The sequence below is a fragment of the Pteropus vampyrus genome, unplaced genomic scaffold, assembly GCF_000151845.1.
Source record: "Pteropus vampyrus isolate Shadow unplaced genomic scaffold, Pvam_2.0 Scaffold518, whole genome shotgun sequence".
Taxonomy (NCBI): domain Eukaryota; kingdom Metazoa; phylum Chordata; class Mammalia; order Chiroptera; family Pteropodidae; genus Pteropus; species Pteropus vampyrus.
The window spans coordinates 955,180-977,805 of record NW_011889299.1 but is presented as its reverse complement, the minus strand read 5'-3'; the positions used below and the strand labels follow the sequence as shown (position 1 = coordinate 977,805).

General features: G+C 38.4%; 1 protein-coding gene across 8 annotated transcripts in view; it reads right to left on the bottom strand.

Annotated features, from left to right (window-relative positions):
- Positions 1–22,626, bottom strand: part of PHF8 (PHD finger protein 8) — a 98,051-nt gene that overhangs the window by 30,176 nt on the left and 45,249 nt on the right. For 5 of the 8 annotated variants that reach the window (XM_011383404.2, XM_011383410.2, XM_011383406.2 and 2 more), the window contains exons 12-19: positions 21,869–21,958; positions 19,729–20,031; positions 18,861–18,964; positions 14,603–14,781; positions 14,229–14,314; positions 13,583–13,716; positions 12,682–12,995; positions 1,578–1,673 (exon numbers count right to left, since the gene is read on the bottom strand). In XM_011383404.2, coding sequence (XP_011381706.1) covers positions 1,578–1,673; positions 12,682–12,995; positions 13,583–13,716; positions 14,229–14,314; positions 14,603–14,781; positions 18,861–18,964; positions 19,729–20,031; positions 21,869–21,958 — 1,306 coding nt within the window. Of the gene's footprint in view, positions 1–1,577; positions 1,674–1,701; positions 2,456–12,681; positions 12,996–13,582; positions 13,717–14,228; positions 14,315–14,602; positions 14,782–18,860; positions 18,965–19,728; positions 20,032–21,868; positions 21,959–22,626 lie in introns of those variants that run through there. The other 3 variants (XM_011383409.2, XM_011383411.2, XM_023525027.1) reach the window with 2 other exon arrangements.

Here is a 22,626-nt window from a genome sequence, read left to right as displayed (position 1 = left end):
CATTGTAGGTAGAAAAAGCTGAGGCAGAAGACCATTGCATTTCATCCTAAACTCTTCTATACTATTTGATTTGCTACCAGATATACATATTATTTTGAATAAAGGGCAAAATAATTTTAAAGTAGGATATATGATTGTATACATAATGTGATTTCAACCATAAAAAGAAAAATGCATAAGAGAAAAAGACAAGTAGGAAATATGTCAACACATTAACAACAGTGGCTGCTTCTGGGTGGCAGAATCATGGATGGTTTCTTCTTTATACTTTCCTCTATTTTCTGTATTTTCCAAATTTTCTATTATGCTTATAAACCAGAAACTATCGGGGAAAATAAAATCAGAAAACACGCCTGAAGAAACAAACCTCTTCCAAAAAAATTTGCTGATTAAATCAGTAAGAGAACACTTTCCAGGACTGCCCTGCCACTTTACGCCCCCAACCCCAAACAAATACCAAAAAGGCCAAATAAGGTTGGGTAGGGATAGCAGGCCCTTTATTTTCTGGGGAGACACAGGTACTGAGATGCCAGCACCCTCTGTGGCAGACTGCTGCAGTAATGGCTCTCAATTTGCTCACATCTCCTTCTATGCATAAGATTTTACAACTCTCACTTTCAGGAGATGGAATCTATTTCTCCACCCATGGAATCAAGGCTTGGTCATGTAAATTGCTTTGGCCAATGGGACAATGGAAAACATAACATAAGCAGAGGCTTGAGAAGTGCTTACACATTGCGGCTTGTCCTCTCTTACTGCTGGACACCCTTCTGCTTGCTACCCTTGTGAAAAAGCTTGGGCTGGCCTCCTGGTAGATGAGAGAGCCTCCTGGTGGCCTCACATGGAGAGAGGCCCCCGTGAGCCCAAATTAGGACATCTGAGGGAGATCTTTTCAGAACAAACAGCCCCAGACAAGCTGGTTTAGACTGAAATAGTAGTTCAGTCAACCTAGAGAATCATGAGAGATGATTAACTGCTGTTATTGTAAGCCGCTAAGTTTGGGGTAGTTGGATAAGCAGCAAAAGCTAACCAATAACACCCTCCAATGTGAAAACTACCCAAAGAGATGAATAAATTTATTATTCTCTAAATTCCACGTTCAACTGAATGATCATTCTTTTTTCTTTTCTCAGTGATAGCCTTTCAGCCAGTACAGTTGACAATCTAAGGAGTCTTGGGCCTTGTAGAGCTCAATAGTCAGCAGAATTTCCCTCCTTTGATATTAATATTACCAAAGAGCTAGGATGATGGTAGCAGAATGTTTTCAGAAGTCTTAGACTACTTGTTAAACTCTGTTCAAGGTCTTCCTCTTTTCATCTCAAGTCATATAATATCAGGAGCAACATGTTCCATTATTCCTGGCTTTGCTGAACTGAGTGCATGAATTCTGTGTCTCAATGATCATTTTCACCCTAGCACCTAATACCTGGCACACAGTGGGCACTCGACAAGTGTTTGCTGATGAAAACAAATGAGTAACTGAATTATATCTTCCTGTATTAAATACTCCACCTAATCTCAGCCTATTTTTTCCCCCAACCACTCCCATAGAGTTTAAGGACAGAATACTACATTACCTTTAGGACTCCATGGAGCATCATCTGAATTCTTCTTTTTCTTGGTTCGAGATTTCAAAGCAGGGTCATCATCGTCAGACTCCAAGGATGGGTAAACTGCAGTGAGAGAGAAAAGTAAGGTCAACTGAGACCTCATTCAGAAAGGGGAAGATAAAATGATACTTAACTCAGCTCCTCCTACTCCCCTACAAGTGGACCTTTTATTTAATCTATACTCAACTGCAGGAGTCCTTGAATGCGCCACATACTTTTCACGTCTACCTACCTTTGTATTCTTGCTGCAAATGTCCTCCTAGCATCATCTAATTCTGATTCACTCACCCAATATCCATTCAGTAACTTCATGAGTTACTTTACTGACCCCACAAAATTCAGCTCTAGATTCACTTTCTAAAGAAGCCTCCCTCATTCTTGTAATCTGATTCAGATGCCTCCTCAACTCTCCATAGTATCCTGTGCAGACCTCTACTGGAGTTACTTGTTATATAGTACTTAAGAGACGATTCATAAATCTGTCATCCCCAATTTACCAGGAGGGCCGGGATATGTATTGTTTGATTTCAAACTAAGGAAGCCTAAGGTAATGCAAAGTAGGCACTCAGTGTTTGCTGAATTAATGGAAAAAGAATGGTACAAACATCATTCACAAAAAGGGAACAAAAATACTACTTGGGCTGAATTAGGAACAAGATTATTGGAACTGAATGTTCTGAATGACAAAACACACATATACAAGTATCTCATACTATACAAATACATGCAAACATTCAGTTTTATCACTCTCCTTACAATCCACATGCAACACCTATAAGATTTAATGGGAAGATGGTCTAGAAAGGTCCTACTGATGAGGTCAAATTCTGCTGCTGCTGTTAAACCTGAAAGAAAAGCAAAGTGAGAATGAAAAAACTTCTTCCTAATGACCAGCTTCAAATTTTTCTAGAATTCTACTTCATCAGAGGAATCCAATATCCCATGTCCTTCCATAAGGGCCTCTTTGTAGGAAAATGAGTAAATTTTTCTGGCCTTCTTCCTTGAGAAAAGAAAGAAGTAAAACCCCTGCCTCCTTACTTACTAAGTAATTTTTTAAAGAGGGGTCATTGACTACTGGTAACAGTTGTTTGAGAAAGGTACAGTCTCTACTAGCCCCAATGGCTGTCAATGTTATTTTGTTGAGTTTGAGTGGTTTTTCTACCTCAAAGAAAGAAGTATGGTATGGTAGAAAGACCTTGAGTCTCAGTATCAGAGAATTATTTTGAAATCCTGGAGTGACCCACTAGCTTTGTAGCCTAAGAGAACTTCTCTAAGTCTTACCATCTTCATCCATAAAATTGAAATAATAGATACCACCTGCCTTGTAAAATTGTGAGGATTGAGAGATAATATGTATGAGTAACATGCAAAAGGAATTCCATTCTAAGGTTTGAGTCTTTTTTTAAAGAGGAAAAGATGTAGATGATAATTAACTCTAGACATTTAAAGAAAATACAAGTTCAAATATGCATGTTAAAAATATAAAGGTAGAAGGTGTGATGCCCCAACATGGTGAAGTTGAGAGCTCCAAGAATCTATCTCTCCACTGAAGCAACCATTAAGCTGGCAAAAACTGTAAGAATCAACATTTCTAAGACTCTGAAATCCAATCAAATACTTACAACAACAAGAGGAATGCTTAACAAAGAAAAAAAAGATTGTTTAATTTAGGCATTTAAGGAAATATCAAGGAATACAGTCTTTTCAAAAAATTGTTTGCCAAGTCACTCAATAAATAGATAACTGTAGCTCACAATAAGCAACAACAGCAAACTCTGGGAAGGAAGAAAAATATAACTTCCAAAGTTACCTCAGTATAAAATTCAAAATGTCCAGGTTTAAACAAAAAATTATGAGTCATGATATGAAACAGAAAAGTATATTTTATTTACAGGAAAAAAAGAAATTGATAAAACTGTCCAAGAGGCAGACATTAATTGGACTTACTATATAAAGGCTATAATTTAACTGTCTTAAATGTGATCAAAGAGAACCACGTCTCAACAGAAAAGAGAACATCAATTTTCTATCAAAAAATAGAAAACATATAAAGGAACTAAATAGAAATTTTGGAGCTGAAAAGTACAATGGCTTGAATAAAAAATTCACTAGAGCGGATTTTGAGCAGGCAGAAGAAAGTATCAGTGAAGTGAAAAAGGCTCAATTCAAATCATCCAGTCTGATGAGAAAAGAAAATAAGAAAGAAGAAAAATGAACAGAGGCAAAGAGATCTATGGAAAACTATCAAGCTTACCAATATATTCATATGGAAGTCCCACAGGAGAGGAGAGAAAGAAAGAGACAGAAAGACTATATATATGAAGTATAATGGATGAAAACTTTCCAAATTTTATGAAATACATAAAAATATACATCTAAGAAGATTGACAAATTCCAAGTAGGATAAACTCAAAGATCCACACTGAGAACATTAAGAAAAAGGAATAAAACAAAGCCAGAAGTTAGCAGTATACAAACACCAAACTGTCATATATTCAAACTGTCAACAGACAAAAATGAGAGAATCTTGAAAGCAGCAAAACAGAAGCAACTTTCATCTACCAAACATCCATGATAAGATTAACAATGACCTTCTCATCAGAAACAAAGGAGGTCAGAAGGCAATGGGATGATATATTTAAAGTGCTGAAAGAAAAAACTATCAACAAAGAATAATATACCTGGCTAAAAAGAGCCTTCGAAAATGAAGGTAATTAAGACATTCTCAAATAAACAAAGGCTGGGGGAGTTTGTCATTAGTAAACCTGCCCTTTAAGAAATGCTAGAGTCCAGGCTGAAATAAAAGGACATTAGAGAGTAACTTGAAGCTGTATAAAGAAATAAAAAAACACCAGGAAAAGTATCTACAGAGGTAATTATAAAAGCCAGTATTGTGATATTTGTGGCTCCTAAGTCTTCTTTTTGTTTTCTATATGATTTAAAATTCTAAGGCATAAAACAATAACCATAAATCTATGTCAATAGGAACTCTGAGATCAACATATAAAAATCAGTTGTATTTCTATACACTAGCAATGAACAATCTCTAAAGGAAATTAAGAAAACAATTCCACTTACAATAGCATCAAGAAGAATAAAGTAGGTAGGAATAACTTTAAACAAGGAAATGTAAGACTTGTATACTGAAAACTATAAAACTTATAAAGTTAAAGCATCCACTGCCAGTACTGTACAGGATTCCCATTTGTAGGATTTACTCTAGAGAAATGAAAAATCATGTTCATATAAAAGCATGTACACAAATGTTCACAGCAGCTCAATTCATAATCACCCAAAGCTGTAAACAACCAAAATGTCCTTCAATGGGTGAATGGATAAAAATACTGCAGCATATCTATACAATGGAATATTACTCAGCAATAAAAAAGAATAATTTATTGATACGCAATGACATGGATGAATTTTAAAGGCATTATGCTAAGAAAAAGATGCCAGTCTCAAAATATTACTTACTGTATAATTCCATTTATATGACATTCTGGCAAAGGCAAAACCACAGTGATGGAGAACAAATCAGTGGTTGCCAGGGGCTAAGGGTAGAGAAAAGGCATGACTACTAATGAATAACATAAGGGAGTTGGGTGGGAGGGGGTGGTTCTGTATCCTCATTGAGGTGATGGTGATGGTGATGGTGATGGTGATTGTGATGGTGGTGGTTACAAGAAGCTAAACATGTGTATACCAACAAAGCCAATTTTACTTCGTGTTAATTAAAAAAAACCCTTTATCAAAAGGGAAGACAGACAAAATAAATAAACAGAACTTTCAACTTGAGATGTTGTACAAAGAACATTAAGAAAAAGGAATAAAACAAAGCCAGAAGTTAGCAGTATACAAACACCAAACATTAGAGATTACTAGTAATCAAATAAATTAGATAAGCTATTGTTAAATGCCATGATCAAGTATAGATAGTTCTAAAAAAGAAATATAAATTCAAAATCAGTAATTCTGTTAATGTAAATCATCATTAACAAATTAACAGAGAAAAACTATGTACATCAAAGATGCCAAAAAATCATCTGATAAAATCTAATTCCACTCCTGATTTTAAAACAAACAAAACCTCTCACACAAGAGACAGAGACTCTTCTGAACTTCATTAGTCTACAAGAGACCTACAGAGACCTATGTATTAAGTGGAAAGACACCAGCAAGGTGTTTATCCCTCTTACGACCAAATCAAAGTTGTGACAGAGACATGGAGCAAACAGCAAGGAAAATCTCCTGGGATCTAGATGAACAAGCCCTACAACTAGGGGGAGAAATCAGAAATCACCCTGCAACGGGAGGTAGAATGGGACAAGGACATGAGGCTGCCTGGTCCCGAGCGGCTGAGGGAGACAGAGGCCATAGCAGTGGCAGTCGGTATCTACAGATGCCTCTTAAAGGGGCCGTGTCCGCGAGCAGACTTTTGGGGTGATGGACCTGCTTGCTCTGAGCACCAGCACCAGTTCAGCTGTGTGGAGGGCACCAGGAACTTAGAGGGGGACACTGAGTTGTTGGAGTGAGGGCCAGAGGCTAGGATCCCAGACAGAAGTACCAGTAGTATCCACTGTTCCTCTGTTGAGCCCTCTGCCCTTCCAGTGTGCTGACGCAGTATTGCCATAGCTGAGAGGTCATCAAATTGGATAACAAGAGGTCTCTCTGCCCAGAGGATTCTCTGAAACTCTGCCTCCTTCTATTGTGGCCCCACCCAAGCCACATCCAAGTATATCCTCAGTGAGTCAGATGCCCCTTGCTGAGCAGTGCCTAGACTCACACTGGTGGCAGCTGACCATGGTTTCTGGCGTGGCCTCTTGAGGCAACTATAAGAACAGTGTCTGTGGATTGCTTGCTGAATCTTATCAGGTGACCCTGGAGGGTCACAGGCTGTGGCTAAACTTGGCCTGCAGCTGAACCCCTCTCAGGACTGTGCCACTGGACACCTACTTCACAAAGACTGGGAGACTTAGGAGTTTTGCTTAGTACATAGAAACAGACACAGAAAGGCAGTCAAAATGGGAAGACAAAGAAGCAAAAACCATAGGAGAGAACAGAACAGAGATCCAGGAATAAGGGAGTCATGCAATCGAACAGATGCAGAGTTCAAAACACTAGTTATAAAGGTGCTCAATGAATTTAGGGGAAGTGTAGATGAATTCAATGAGAACTTCAACAAAGAGATAAAAAACATAAAAATGGAAATGGAAATTATAAAAGGGAACCAGTCAGAAATGAAGAACACATTATCTGAGATGAAAAGTATATTAAATTAAATAGAGTGAATAAAGAAGAGGATTGAAAGACCTATATAGAGGATGGGGAAGTCAAGGACATTCAATCAGAATGGCAAGAAAAAAGAAGCCAAGACTATAATAATAATTTAAGGAGCCTATGGGACCTTAAAGTTAAAATATCAGTGTTGTAGAGGTATCTGAAGAGGGAGAACAAGAAGTTAAATATATATTTGAAGAAATAATGATGGATAAGTTCCCTAACTTGGTGAAGGAAATAGATATAAAACTCCAGGAACCTCAGAGAGTCCCAAAAACCAGGAACCCAAAGAAACCTATGCCAAGACATATCATCATTAAAATGCCAAAGGTTAAATACAAAGAGAGAATCTTAAAAAGCATGATAAAAGCAGTTAGTTACCTATAAGGGCGCATCCATAAGACTGGCAACTGATTTCTCAAAAGAAACAATGCAAGACAGAAGGGCTTGGCACAAAACATTAGATGCGATGAAAACCTAGGATCTACAACCAAGAATACTTTATCCAGTAAAGCTATCTTTTCGAGTTAAAGGACAGATAAAGAGCTTCCCAGACAAAAAGGAGCTAACAACACCAAGCCAGTATTACAGGAAATTTTGGAGGGACTTCTTTAAGAAGAAAAAACATGTATCAAAAATAGGAATAAAGAATGGTAATAATTACATTCCTATCAATAAGTACCTCAAATGGAAAAGAATTAAGTGCTCCAACCAAAGGATAGGGTGGCTGAATGGACAAGAAAACAAGGCCCCTACATATGCTGACTACAAGAGACTCACTTCAGATTGAAAGACACACAGAGACTAAAAGGAAGGGGATAGAAAAAGATACTGCCTTGATGGACCTAGAGAATATTGTGCTGAATGAAATGGGTAGGATAGAGAAAGATAAATATTGCATGATTGCATGTACATGTGAAATCTAGAGAACAAAATCAACAACAACAACAAAAGTGGAAATAAATTTAGAGATACAGAGAATATTTTGAGGGTTACTAGATGGGAGGGGGGTTGGGGGGACAGCAAAAAAAGTCAAAGGGATTAAGAGGTGCAAATGGATAGTTGCAGAATAGACATGGAGATATAGAGTGTAGCATGGGGAAGATGGTTAATAAGGTAATAAATATGTAAGGGGCAAGAGGGGTACTAGATTTAGTGGGGTGATCGCTTTGCGAGTTATGTGGATCTCTGATCACTATGCTATACAACTGAAACTGGTATATTATTGTATGCCAAGTATAATGGAATAAAAAACTCATTGAATTGTACAAGAAAAAACTCACTGAATAGCAACTAATTGTCTATTTCAATAAAGCCATATAAAAAAAACTAGACAAATCTAGAGGTGTGAATACAAGAAAGTGGTTGTTATAGGCTGAATTGTGTCCCCCCAAAATTCATATATTAAATTCTTAACTCCCAGTACCTGGGAATGATTGTATTTGGAGAAAAGACTTTTAAAGAGGTAATTAAGTTAAAATGAGGCCACTAGGGTGGGCCCAAATCCAATCTGAATGGTGTCCTTTTAAGAAGAGATTAAGTGAAATAAAATCAAAGACGGATACTGTATGATTTCACTTACATGTAGAATCTAAAAGAACAAACAAAACAGAAACAGACTCACAGACATAGAGAACAAACTAGTGGTTGCCAGAAGGGAGGGATGTAGGGGAATGGGTGAAAAAGGTAAGGAGGAATTAGAGCTGCAAATTTCCAGTTATAAAATAAGTACACCACGGGTATGTAGTGTACAGCATGGGAAATATAGTCAGTGTTATTATAATAACTTTGCATGGTGATAGATGGTTACTAGATTTAGTGTGGTGATCACATAGTAAGGTATATAAATGAAGAATCACTATGTTGTACACCTGAAACTAATATACTATTGTATGCCAACTATACTTTAATAAAAATTTTTTTTAATACGCTTTTAAAACAGAAATTATAATTAATCTAATTAAAGAAACATGGTAAAAAGGAAAAAAAAAAAGAAGAGGAGATTAAGATATACAGAGGGACACCGGGGGTCCATGTGCACAAAAGGATGACCACATGAAGAGGCACTGAGAGAGCAGTCATCTGCAAGCCAAGGAGAGAGGCCTCAGGAGAAAGCAACCCGGCTAGCACTTTGATCCTGGACTTCCAGCCTCCAAAACTATGAGAAAATAAATTTCTGTTGCTTAAGTCATCCAGTCTGTGGTATTTTGTCATGGAAGCCCTAACAAACTAAGATATGAGACATAGATGACTTCCCTCAAGAGCTCAAGACAATTAACTGAAAAAATAATAGAACGAATAAGAGTATATATAGTAAGGCAATCCAACACGGGATCAATATGGAAAAATCAATTATTTTCCTGCATACTAGCAACGGTCAATTGAAAACTGTAATAGATGAAAAGATGCCGCTTTCAATAGGAACAAAACTATAAAATACCTAGTAATAAACTGAAGAATAAGCTAAAAAAGAGATAAACAAAAAAACCTGAATAAATGGAGAGACAAACCATGTTTGAAGATTGGACAAGATGGTCTGTTCTGTGACTGTTCATACATAAAAGGTAAATAGCAGAACAATATCAATGGCATCTAGAAGTTGAACTGGATCAAAAGCAATTTTCCCTGGCCAGTTGTTCTTAACCAAGCGCTGTTAAATTTTCTTACAATTATTGAGAAAGCCTTAGATATATATGAAGACCTACAGATAAATGATGAAAATCCTGCAATAGTGACTCCCATCAGAGGAAGAGCAAATGGTGGTTCTGTTTTCTACAAAATTAAGCTCTGGTGGGAAAGGAGGATGGCTGAGAGCAGATGAAGAAATTGTGAAGATACTTCCTCCTGTGTTTAAAAAAGATTGCTGAAGACTAGGTCCTGGATCGGATTTTAGTTTGATGAAGTTAGTATCTAACTTAAACAAATACCCTCAAGAACCTACATCTGGAAGAAGGATGCCTGAGCCCAGGCTACAAGGGATCCACTGACTGATGCTGGGTGCAAATGTCAATGGGCTCTAACTGAACAAGGATTAGTATTAGGACTGTCATTATCTCAGTCAGTATTTTGGTTTCTAAGCCACACAGATTTTAAGGGGTATGTCTCTACCCTCTTTTTCTTGTAAGCTCTATTTTTTAGTGTACAAATTTTCAGGATGTGGAATTTTTCAGGAATGCATACCCTACTATAGGAGAAAAGCCTCTGATGAAAGATGTCAGTCTCCATAAATTAATCTATAAATGCTATGAAATCCTAATAAAAAATCCTATTAGGATTTTTTATAAAATTTGACAAGCTGATTCTAAAATTTATCTACAATAGGAAAAGCTCAATAATAGCCTAGAAATTATGGAAAAATAAGAAGTAGGTCGGTATCTCTGTTAAACTGCTTTTCTAGTGCTGCTGGGTAAAGCAGGGATGGGGAGGGGTAATAGGAAGCAGAGGCTAAGTGAACTGTTTGTTCTGAGGGGACCAGTTAGACCAGGTCTGGATGTCTTGGCTGTATGCTGATGTGATTGTCTGCTGAAGATAGTAGGGTAGGAGACTGGGCAACTTGGCATACTCCTAAGACCGATCATAGCTCAGCCCAGCGATGATGGGCTTACTGAGCATCTGTGCTCTGCTCAGGTCCAAAGCATGTTCTGCAGAAGGGATTTGCCCTACCAGACACAAGGTCTATAGTAACTAACCTACAGGAATGGACAAATTGATTTTATGGAGCATAATAATAATAATAATAGTATCTCACATACAGCACTTACCATGTGCTGGGCAATGTTCTAAGTGCTTTATGTATATTAATTCATTTTTAAACCCACAACAACCTATGTGGTAGGTACTATTATCAGAGAGGCACAGAGAGGTTAACTAGCTTGCTCAAGGTCACATAGCTTTTAAGGGACAGAACTGGAAATATAGAGCAGATAAACAAATCCAGGTATATATGGGAATTCAGTAAGTGGAACTTCAGATCAGAGGGGATAATGATAAATTAGTCAATAAATGGTTTTGGGGCAAATGACTATCCATGTGGAAAAAAATTAAGTTAGATTCTTACCTCCTACAATTCACAAAATTTGATTCCAAAAAGAGCTAAAATTTTAACTTCTATAGAAGTTTTAGGTGAAAATATAAGAAAATCTTCTTACACATGACATAAAACACAAAAAACTGATCAAGATGACTATGTAAAAACTGAAATATTCTACATGCTAAAAATACCATAAATAAAATTAAAATACAAGCAACAGACTAAAAAAAATATTTTTCAACATTTCTAGAATATATTAAAAACACTCCAGCAAGTGTAGAATATACAAAGAACACCTACAAATCAATAACAAAAAACAAACAGAATAGAAAAATGGGTGAAAGAATGAATGGATAATTCACAGAAAAGAAATTTTAAAAAGCCAATAAACATAAAACATACTGAGGCACCACTGACTGCCACTGGATTGGCAAAAACTAAGGCAGATAATACCCACTGCTGGTAAGGCTGTGGAGAACCAAGTATTTCTCATATATCACTCATATACTGGCCCTTTTGGAGGGGAATTTGGCACTATTAATATTTATTTTGTACATACCTTTCAACCCAGCAGGTTTAGCTATCCTAGAGAAATGTTAGCTGGCACATGGGCACAAAAAGTTATTTAAAATAATTTTCACTGTATCACTGTCAGTAACACTAAAAAATTAGAAACAACCTACATGTTAATCAGTAGGAAATGGCTAAACATATGGTGGCACATCTATGCAACAGACTACTATGCATCAGGTAGATCTCAATGTATTGATGAAGTAGATCTCTAGGAACTGATGTTGAAAGATATCCAAGCAAGTTGTAGAACCATACGGACTAAACAAGACTATACCTCTACTTATCTCTATATATGGGTGTAAATACAAGAAAATGAAAGGTATACATCAAACTAATAACAAAGGTTACTTTTGGGTAACCTTCCTCAGAGGGGTAAGAGTGTTAGTCAAAGGGAATTTTTGCTTTCTGTCTTACTCTAATCTTTGGTCAATACCATTAAATTTTAAAAATAGTATTAAAGCAAAAGCCTACATTGAAGTCAGCTGTACTATACCAAAAAGTGCTTTATACACTGTAGTACTCAATAAATCTTAGCTTAAAAAAAGGAGTCATCTCTTAAATGCAAAAAGAGCACTGAAAGGTCATTATTTATATAACTTTGCAAGGGATAAACTGAATGACACAGAAGTAAAATAGGCAAGAGGGAAAAAGGTCACCAGCAGTGAAGGACAATGCTAAAAGTGAATGATAGGTCCCTCTCAGTGCCTTTTCTCTGTCTCTCACTGTCCTCGTCTCTCTCTACTGTCACTGTCCCTCTCAGTGCCTTTATTCTCTCTCTCACTGCCTCTCTCACTGTCCTTCTCACTCTCTGCCTCTGAGAGGGAGACTACACTCTGTCCATGGAGTGTTACTCCTTTTCTAATAAATTTTCCTTTTGACTCAAAAGCAAGCAAGCAAGCAAGCAAACAAACAAACAAATAAAAGTGAATGATAGCTAATTATAATAGCTACCAATTTTTGAAGGCTACTCATGAGCAAGACACTGTGCCAGGTGCTCTGTACAAGCATCATCTCTAACTCTTACATCTACCTGTGAGATATATCCATTTTATAAAGAAAATATGGCTCAGAGAAACCAACTATTAGGCTTAAGGTCAAGCCTTTATTCACTACAGGCTGTCCTGTGTTAGGATTGAGACTGGGACTAGGGGAGTCCTTCTGGTCTGGGCCCAAGTGCTCAGCTGCTCTTACTATACTCTGCATCCTTGAAGCATGCTCCCAAGCTGTCTTGTTCATCCAGACTGGCGTTCTCCTCCTCCTCCTCGCTCTCAGTTCTCCAGTATGCTGGCCGCTTGATGGGCCGCTTCCCTGGGGTGCGTTGGGAAGCAGGACTGCTAGACACTGTGCCCAGCCCACTGCTGGAGCTTCCACTGCTTCGGTCCTGCCCCCCGGTCCACCAACCCTGCAGGCTAGAGGTAGCCGGAGAGGATGATGAGGACTGCAGGTTGGCCATGCACAGCATGCCCTGGATGGCCTCCTGAGTGCTGGGAGAGGCAGGGGCCTCGCTGCAAGAGACAGAGGAGAAATACTGAGGGAGTTTCTCTAGTTGTCAGAGGAAACCAGTCATCAAAATAGTCAGGGACAGGGGACAACGGTGGCAAGGTCAGGATGGGAGGAAGGAGGAAAGAACCATCCCAGACGAAAAACCAGAAACCAAACTGAAGGATCCAGATAGTATCAAAGATTGTTTTCATGAAAAGGCCAGTCCTTCTTGCCTCAAGTCTCCACAGATAGCAGGTAAGATGACAAAAAGATGGGCGTACCTCCCTCCCTGTTCATCTATGCTGCATAGTTCCCTCTTTTATTTTAAATAAGGCCCAGTTGTCCTTCCGTGTCTCTTCCAGCCTCTCTTCCAACTTCCAAAGAACCCCATTCCCCTTGATGTCTATACAGCCTCTCTCTGTCAGATCTTAAGTTCCCGAGGACAGATTTCATGTCTACTTATTCTTTCAGCCCAAATGTCCTGGCTAATTCTTTGTCCCTTTAAATAGCTCAATAAATATCTGCTGATTGGCTGACCTATCCCTTCGAGCAGGGGGTAGGGATGTGCTGTTTGATCATCTAGAAAGGAGAAAACAAAGCCAGTACTCACGTGAGGGCAGCATAGTCAGGTCCCCCCACCTGCCTGCTGGCTTTAAGCAGATCAAGAATTCCACCAGCTCCACTCCCGTTCCCAAGCTTGCCTTCGACCCCTTCTACCATATCCTCATCTGTTGTATAGTCCTCCTGTTGGGGAAAGAGGATATCACCTCAGCTGCCCAGGGTTGGTCTGGTAAGGCCCCAATACAGGGTTGACAGTCTCACTCCTGATACTAATACCTTCTGAGCACCAAGTACAGACCAAGTACAAAGCAGCATATTCATTCTTTCATCTTAATTTCTACAGCATCTTTGTGAGGTAGGTATTATAACTCTCATTTTATAGATAAAGAAACTAAGGCTCAGTGAAGTTAAATAATTTGTGTACGATCACAATCAGATATTCTAAATCAGATACTCTTTCTGCTACATCACAGTCTTTTATTCTACTCTGTATTAAAGGATTTTAAGAATATTTCAACTAAATTATAACATTCCATTCATATGCTCAGCAGCATTTAGTACACAATCCTTCACTTAATAAATACCTTAGGTTTGAGTGCATATGATATCTTTTTCCCCCCCAACTAAAATAACAATCTGTCATCTGCCTCTGTAACCAGAATGAGCAGAAGACTAAACACAGGACAGGCTCCTACCTCAATGTCAAACTCAACTTCTCCTGGTTCACGAACTCGGTTGGGGTCAGAGCAAGGCTTTGCACGGGGCAGCTTTCGGGGAAATTCTAGGAAACAATGGAATGTACTTATCATGACTTATGAAGCTAAGATTAGCATCTGAGCCAAACACTCAGGGGAAAGAAAATTTTCCTGAAAGTAATGACAGATGAATAATTTAGGGAGCTTAGGAATTAGCTTATAAATAAATCTCTAGAGTAAAGGTTGCGTGGAGGCCTATAGAGCTAGTAAATCAGAATGTCACTAAGCTCAGGCCTAAGGTCTGAAGTCTATCAAGGGGACCAAAAACAAATGTGAAATGGGCAAGGCAGGAAAGAGAAAGAACAGGTACACACTTGGTCTTATTATCAGGGTCGCCTTCTCCTTTCCCAGTCTTTCGTCAATCTGCAGTTCATCATCTGAATCCAAGTCAAATTCATCCTCCATCACCTGTTCTGCCACCAGCCTAGCCTTGTCTGCCTTCTTTGCGATCTTGGCTCGCCGAGACTTGGCTAAGCTCTTTACCCTCTTGGTGCTAGAAAGAGGAGAACATAAAAACAGTCACACTCAATATTGTTATGGTGGCAATTCTCTCCAAATTGATCTACGGATTCAATGCAATCCCCATCAAAATCCAACTAGCTTTTTTTGTAAAAATTAATAAGCTGATACTAAAATGTATATGGGCAAAGGACTTAACATGGCTGAAACAATTTTGAAAAAGAACAAAGTTGGAAGGACTTAGACTACTCCACTTCAAAATTTATACTGCCATAAAGATAGATATATATATCAATGGAACTGTACTAAAAGTCTAGAACTAAATAAACCCTTAAATTTATGGTCAATTGATTTCTGACAAAAGTGCCAAGGCAATTCAGTGAGGAAAAGATGGTCTTCTCAACAAATGATGCTAAAATAACTGGATATCACATGCAAAGAAATAAATGTGGATTCTTACCTCACATCATATACAAAAATTAACTCAAAATGGATCATAGGTCTAATTGTAAAAGCTAAAACTATAAAACTTCTGGGATAAAATATAGGAAAATATCTTTAGGATCTGGGATTAAGTAAAATTCAAAATATTTGTGCTTCAAAAGACACTATTAAGAAAATGAAAAGACAAGCCACAGACTGGGAAGAAATATTTGCAAATCATTTATCTAGGAAAGGATCTGTATCCAGAATATTTAAATAACTCTTAGAACTCTATTATAAAGACAAGCGAGCCGATTACAAAAAAAAAAAAACCAAGCAAAAGATGTGAATAAACATTTCTCAAAAGGTGATATACAAAAGGCCAATAATTACATGAAAAGATACTCAACATCATTAGTCATTAGGGAAATGCAAATTAAAACCACAATGAGATACCACTTTACATCCATCAGAATGGCTATAATCAAAAAGACAGACATTAATAAAGTGTTAACCAGTATAAGGAGAAACTCATAATTGCTGGTGGGAATGTAAAATGGTACAGACACTTTGGAATAAATTTTGGCAGTTTCTTAAAAAGTAAAACATAGAGTTACCTGACAAAACATTTTACTCCTAAGTGATAAATGAAGACATATGTCCACACAAAAACTTGTAGGCAAATGCTCATAGCACCATCATTCAAAATAGCCAAAATGCTGAATCAATCTAAATGACCATCAACTAGTAAATAAACAAAATGTGGTGTATCCGTACAATGGAATACTATTCAGCAATAAAAAGGAACCAGTTAATGACACATAGTACAGCATGGATGAACCTCAAAAATATTATGCTAAGTGAAAGGAGTCAGCCACAAAAGACCACGTATTGTTACGACTCCATTTATATGAAATGTCTAGAAAAGGCAAATCTATATAGACAGAAAGTAGAGTAGTAGTTGCTTAAGTCTGGGGAAGGGAACCAGGACTGACTATAAGTGGGTATAAGGTATCTTTTTGGGTGATAAAAATTTTCTAAAATTGGACTGTGGTGATGGTTGCACATTCTTTAAATTTATTAAAAGCCATTTAAGAGTACACTTAAAAGAGGTTAACTGTATGGTATATAAATTATACCTCAAAAAAGCTGTTAAAATATATAAAGGAAGTAGAAAAACTCAAAAGTAGCTTAAATAATCCTGTTATACTTGGTAAACAATATTAGCCAGTATAAACTGCTAAAATAAACCTTATAGTTAAAAAGAAACAAGTTTTTGGTAAATCAGTATACTTGATACATTCAGCAAATAACCATTTGATTAACTAGCTTTCAGTGAATTGGCTGTCATTAAATTGGCCTGTTTTCTACCTCATAGAGGTGTTGGGAGGATTAAGTGAACTAATGTAGAGACTTATACATGGCAAGTGCCCAATGGTAGCTAATCTTTTAATTAAGTTCGCAGAGCCTCAGTTTCTACATTAGTAAAATAGGGATAACAAAACTGACCTTCGGGGTTGTTAAGAGGACAAAATAAAATAATGTATATAAAAGGCTAAGATAGAGTCTGATACAGAGCAGGTGTTCTGTAAATGATCTTTTATTAACTTCTAATTAAGAAAAATGTCAAACATATACAAAAATATAAAAGTATAACAAACTCCCATGTACCTATCATCCAGTAAAGTTTCAGCAATTATCAACAGCCAATCATGTTTCATCTATACCTCAGTCCCTACAAAACACTGGCTTATTTTGGAGAAAAGCCCAGACATAATATCATCTGATCTGTAAATATTTCTATACCTTAATTCTCTAGGTTCACTTAACAGCCATCTCTGGCAGCTGCAGGAGGTAATAAAAGCAGCACAAGAAAGACTAGTGGGGAAAGGTAAAATGTCTCATTGTATCCTCAATAGTCATTACAGGTAGGACCCTTAGGATTCTCAATTTTCTCTTCCCCAGAGACCGACCATGGGTTCTGGACAAAGGCAATGCTCAACAGTTTCTCTAATCTTATTCTTTAGTAACTAGGTTCTCAACTCCCAAGAATAACTGCTGCTTTCAGAATCTGCCCTACTCTCACATTCCCTGCTTTTTCCTTATTGCCCAGCCAGGTGGGCCTACTACACCTGCCCTTGGGATCTGAAAACAACCTTTTCCAACAAAAAGGCTATTAAGGTATTCTTGTTGCTTATGTTCCCACTCTGTTCATACTCTGTACTTAGCTCTTGACTGCTCCTGTCTGGTGCTCTGAGTGTCCAGATGATAACTCTTACTATCTTCCTCTGCCTTCCTACATGTTTCAGGGTTTCTGATGACCTACTCAGCTTCTAACCACACCCACGCCATCATCACCACCACCACCACTATTATTTTTCATCTTCAACTTCGTCATAAGAGCTACCATTAATTAAGCATTTACTATGTGGCAGGCACTGTGATAAGCACTTCACATACATTATCTCATTTAAGACTCCAACAACCCTAGGTAAGTTTTATCTATATAAGAGATATAATGAGGACACTGAGGCACAGACAGGTTAATTAACTTACCATGGTTACATATGAATACATGTCAGAACTGGGATTCAAACTCAGGATTGGCCGATTCCCAAGTCCATGTTTTTTGTTATGACAGCTTTTATTCTTTTAGAAAATTATCTTTTAGATAATTTTCTTAAAAATTATTTTAAGAAAAATAATACATGCTCCCTGTACAAAATTCAAATGCTACTGAAGTGAAAATTTCCTCTCCTGCCTCCCATATCTTACTTTCCAGAGATAACTACTGTTACACATTTGGTGTGACAAGCATAAAATATATAAAAAGTATATTTATTTGCGTGAATGTGAATAAATATCTCTGGAAGAAAATCATTGATGTTGGTTGTCCATGGGGAGGGGAACTGGGGAACAGGGAGAGGTGGGAGCAAAATTCTTCACTATGTATTCTTTCACATTTTTTGAATTTTAAACTGTATAAATTAAATTTGAAACCTCTTCAAAAAAGTTAAATTAAAAAAAAGTCTGTATGTTGCTTTTCTATACAAGCACATATGTATTTTTAAAAAAATTAAAATGGAACTATTCCTATATATTATTTTATAAGCTGATTTTTTCACTTTAGAATATATCTTGGACATCTCTGCATAACAGATATTAAACTCATTCATTTTAACAGCTGAATGGTATTCTATTCTACAGATGTACCATAATTTATTTATCCAACCCTTATTGATGAACATGTTTTCAATTACTATTATAAACAATGATACAGTGAACACTGAATAGTTCTCATCACACACCTGTGCAAATATTTCTACAAAATAAATTCCTAAAAACTGAATAGCAAAGGTACATAAAAACTAACGCTCTTAACCAGCAAGCTATACTACCTCTTATACCTGGCAGTGGTTCTGACCCACTGACTTGCTGAAAATTCTAGAATTTATACAAGACTTTTCTGAGGATTACCAATTAGAGTCCAGACCTCTCCCCTGCCCACCCACAAACATTTCCATGGCCCTCTGAACTAAGCAAGGATACCTGATAGTATCTGGGTATTTCCCGAAGCACAATCCCTCCCTGACCCATGTTCCTTTCCCAGGTCCTAGTTCCATGCCTTGTATTAGTGGCATATTGCCAGCGACAGTCCCAGTATCTTAATGTTCCTTCTCCCCACCTCACCTGCCATTAGACATCAATAAGGCCAGCGGGCCCTCATTCCCATCAAGGTCCAAGTCTGGCGAGTCATCATCTGAGTCATTCAAGCAGGTGCCAGTGATGTTGAACTGCAGAAGGAGGAGGCTCAGTTGTCACCTGTCTGGGACTCCCATGTGAATCAGGATAGCCAGTTCCCTCTGGATTCACTGGTTGAGTTCACTGTCAAAACCACCTGAACCAAGCGAGGTCTTCTGCTACATTGTCCCACAACCCCAACCCAAATGATCATAGGAACAGGAGGTTGAGAATGCATGGCTAGCTCAAGGGGAACCTATTAATCTTATAAAACATGTTCCCTAAAAAGAGAGGGGAACATCTTTACATTGCCCATGAAGGGTACCACAATCTTGAAGCAAGGTAGAGCCCTGGAGGAGGGCTTTTCTCAAGAACCTGTTCAAGACTCCAATCTGACACTCATATAGTACGTTCTCAAATGTCATTCACATTCCAGCATTTCGAGAGTCAGTTCGTGTCATCTTTTCTGAGAAGAGCTCCTGACCATTCCCCCTAGATAGGTAGAATCATCCCCCTCTGTGTCTCAGGGTCCCATACACCCTTGATTGTGGCATCCACAACACTTCATTGCACTCATTTGTTTTTATGCCTACCTTTCTCACTAGCCTGTCGGCCTCTTGAGGGTTACATCTATAGCACCTATCACAGTGCCCAGCATAGACAAGGTCTCAATAAATGCCTGTTAAATGAGTGGGACTGGTAGCCAAACAACAGGGGCCCTAAAGGAGGTGGGAGAACCGGATAGCCTGTTCTTCTGATACCCTGCTCTTCCAAGGGACCCAAAAGGGTTGGGCTGAACCCATGGGCCAGCACCCACCTTTGCTTTCTGGGAAGAGCCTGTCTTCAGTGCCTGATGATTGTATATGTCCATGAGATTATAGCTCAATTGGCCAGCAGGCCCCAAGGGTGAGCTCTCCTTGCCCTTTCGCTCTGCTTTCTTGAAGAGTTCCTTGGGCTTCAGGCCTTTCTTCTTTGAACCACTTTTGGAGGGCAGTGACAGCCTGGACATGGATACTGAAGTGGAATGGGCTGGCCTGGTTAAGGGAATGGAGCCAGCTGGGAAGATCCTCTGCAGCCCAAAGATATTGCTCGTCTTCCCAACGTTCTGTTGGAAGATATCCTACAAGAGTATTAGTACATGAGGGAGTTAGAGCTTACTCAAGGGTTCTCTCTCTAAGAGCAGAGGTCTGTTCATGGCACTGGCAGTACTGCCATGTAAGTGGCTTACAGATGCTCCATATATGCACACCCTAGTTTTTGCACAATGAATCATCAAGAATTCACTGGGTGGCATTTCTTTACCCAGCCACTGACGAGTAAGGAGAAGACGAGCAGAGGAAAAACCCAGCATTACTGTCAAAACTGGAGAGAAAAGATTCCAAGAGCAGCTGACATGAGACAGAAAATAATTCAGTACTAAACTGTGTGGTTCCAACTTTAAGGACTGAAGGATTTGATAGAAGAGAGGTTCTAGACCTAATTCTGCTACTAGCTACCTCTGTGGCCTCAGGTAAGTGATCTGACCACTCTGGAGTTCTGTTTGTTCAGGTGTAAAATTAAAGGATTAGACTGGAAAGGTGGTTTTCAAAGATGCTCTGTGGCTCCTTTGAACTTCTTGGGAGCCCTGGGGACTAGAGGGAGGTGGAAGGCAAACAAGAGGAACAAGTGGAGCTCTAAGCCTCTCACCTTCATCTTATTCATAGCAGCTATGCTTTGATTGGTTATATGTATATACTGGACTTCCACGTAAAATCTCATTTGAAAATAAAAGGATTCCATTGCTTTAAAATATCTGAAAGCCAATGGACCAGATGTGATCTACCTCTAAACCCTCTTCCAACCAGCCCAAAGTTCTATGTATACAAAATTGGTTTAAGTTGGAAGAGCTGGAAAAAGGGTAGGCCTTTTAACTATAAACCTAAAGGATTCTGACAGATGGGAGTGGAGGAAAATGAGATAGGAGGTGGACAATGTAAGCTATGCTGCAGGCAGTGAAACATGCTGCAAGCAGTGAGGCTAGAAGCCCAACTTCCTAGTAGCTCACTCTGACTACCCTTCATCATGGATTTATTGCTTATATCCTGAATGCTAAATATAACTTTATAGCTTCTAAGCTAAAGGAAAGTTTAAACTTCCTTCAGACCAATTCTCCTCTGGTGCCTCTGCTACTTCACCAGCCCACACTAAGTTCTCTCTTTGCTGCAAAATCTATTAATAACAATAGCTCACATTTATTGAGTACTTACTCTGCCAGGCACTGTGCGAGGGGCTCTTAATCATAACAAAACTCTGAAAAAGTGGTGTTATCCCCACTTTACAGATAAGGATACTGAGGCTCTGAAAGGCTTGCAAGTGACAGAGCAGGAACCAGAACCCAAGTTACTCTGAGTCTCTTACCACTACACCTTACTGCCTCGTGGTATATGCCACCTGTTGAAACATGGCTTTGTAATCATCTTCGACCCAGGAGAACTGTCATTTTGTAGAATGCAGAGACTGAGTCAAAATATTAATAACAACAACAACTACCATGACCTCCACCACCCACCACGATGACCCACCATCAGAATTTACTGAGCAACTACTGTGTGCCACACATTATATATACTTAATGCTCAATCTGTATTACCTTATTTAATCCTTTTAACAACCCCTGAGTATAATTATCCTCCCTTTAGAGATGAGGAAACAGAGGCTCAAAGGTTAACTTTGCCCTCTACTAGATTATGAGTTCTTTGTGGGCATTTTATTATGCATTCTAAGCACCTAGCCCAATGTGTGGCACACTTGAGGCACCTAATGTAATTATTTGAATGAATGAATACATGAATAAATAGAGTCCTTGATGGGGTCTTCCCAACCCTTCCCCTAAGCTCTTATGCCAACTTCAGAGGCCTGACCTTCCACCTGAGCCTCAAGCCCTTCCCAAACGCCTCCCCTGCTCCCCTGCTTCTTACTTCCACCAGGCGGATCTCCCTAGCCAGATCTTTAATGAGCTGAACAGTCCGCACTGTCTCCGGGATCTCATCCTCGTGGTCTGGCAGAGCCTGTCAAACAAAAGGTATGAGGAATAGACCCAACACATAAAGGTACCAAGGCAATTCAATGGAGAAAGGATAGTCTCTTTAATAAATGGTACTGGGCCAATTAGATATACATGCACAAAAAAAGAACTTCGATCCATATCTTGCACCATACCCACAGACACACACACAAACTCAAAATGCATTTACTGAACTACATGTAAAATCTAAAACCATTTGGAAGAAAGCAGAGGAGAAAATCTTTGTGACCTTGGGTTAGGCAAAGATTTCTTAGGACACAAAAAGCAAAATAAGTCAGACAGAAAAAGTTGAGAACCATATGATTTCACTTACATGTGGGATATAAAACTGAAAGCAACAAACAAGACAAACAAAAACTCACAGAGACCACAGTTTAGTGGTTACCAGAGGGAAAAGGGGTAGAGGGGAGGTAGATAAGAATAAGGGGAAGTCGAATATATGGTGACAGAAGGAGATTTGACTTTGGGTGGTGAATACACAATGTAACAGACATATTATTGAATTGTACACTTGAAACCTATAAAATTTTATTAACCAATATCACCCTAATAAATTTAATAATAAAGTATGAACCATAAAAGGAAAAATCCAACAAATTAGACTTAAAAAATAAAAAAACTTGTCTTAGGAAAACATTGTTAAGACAAACC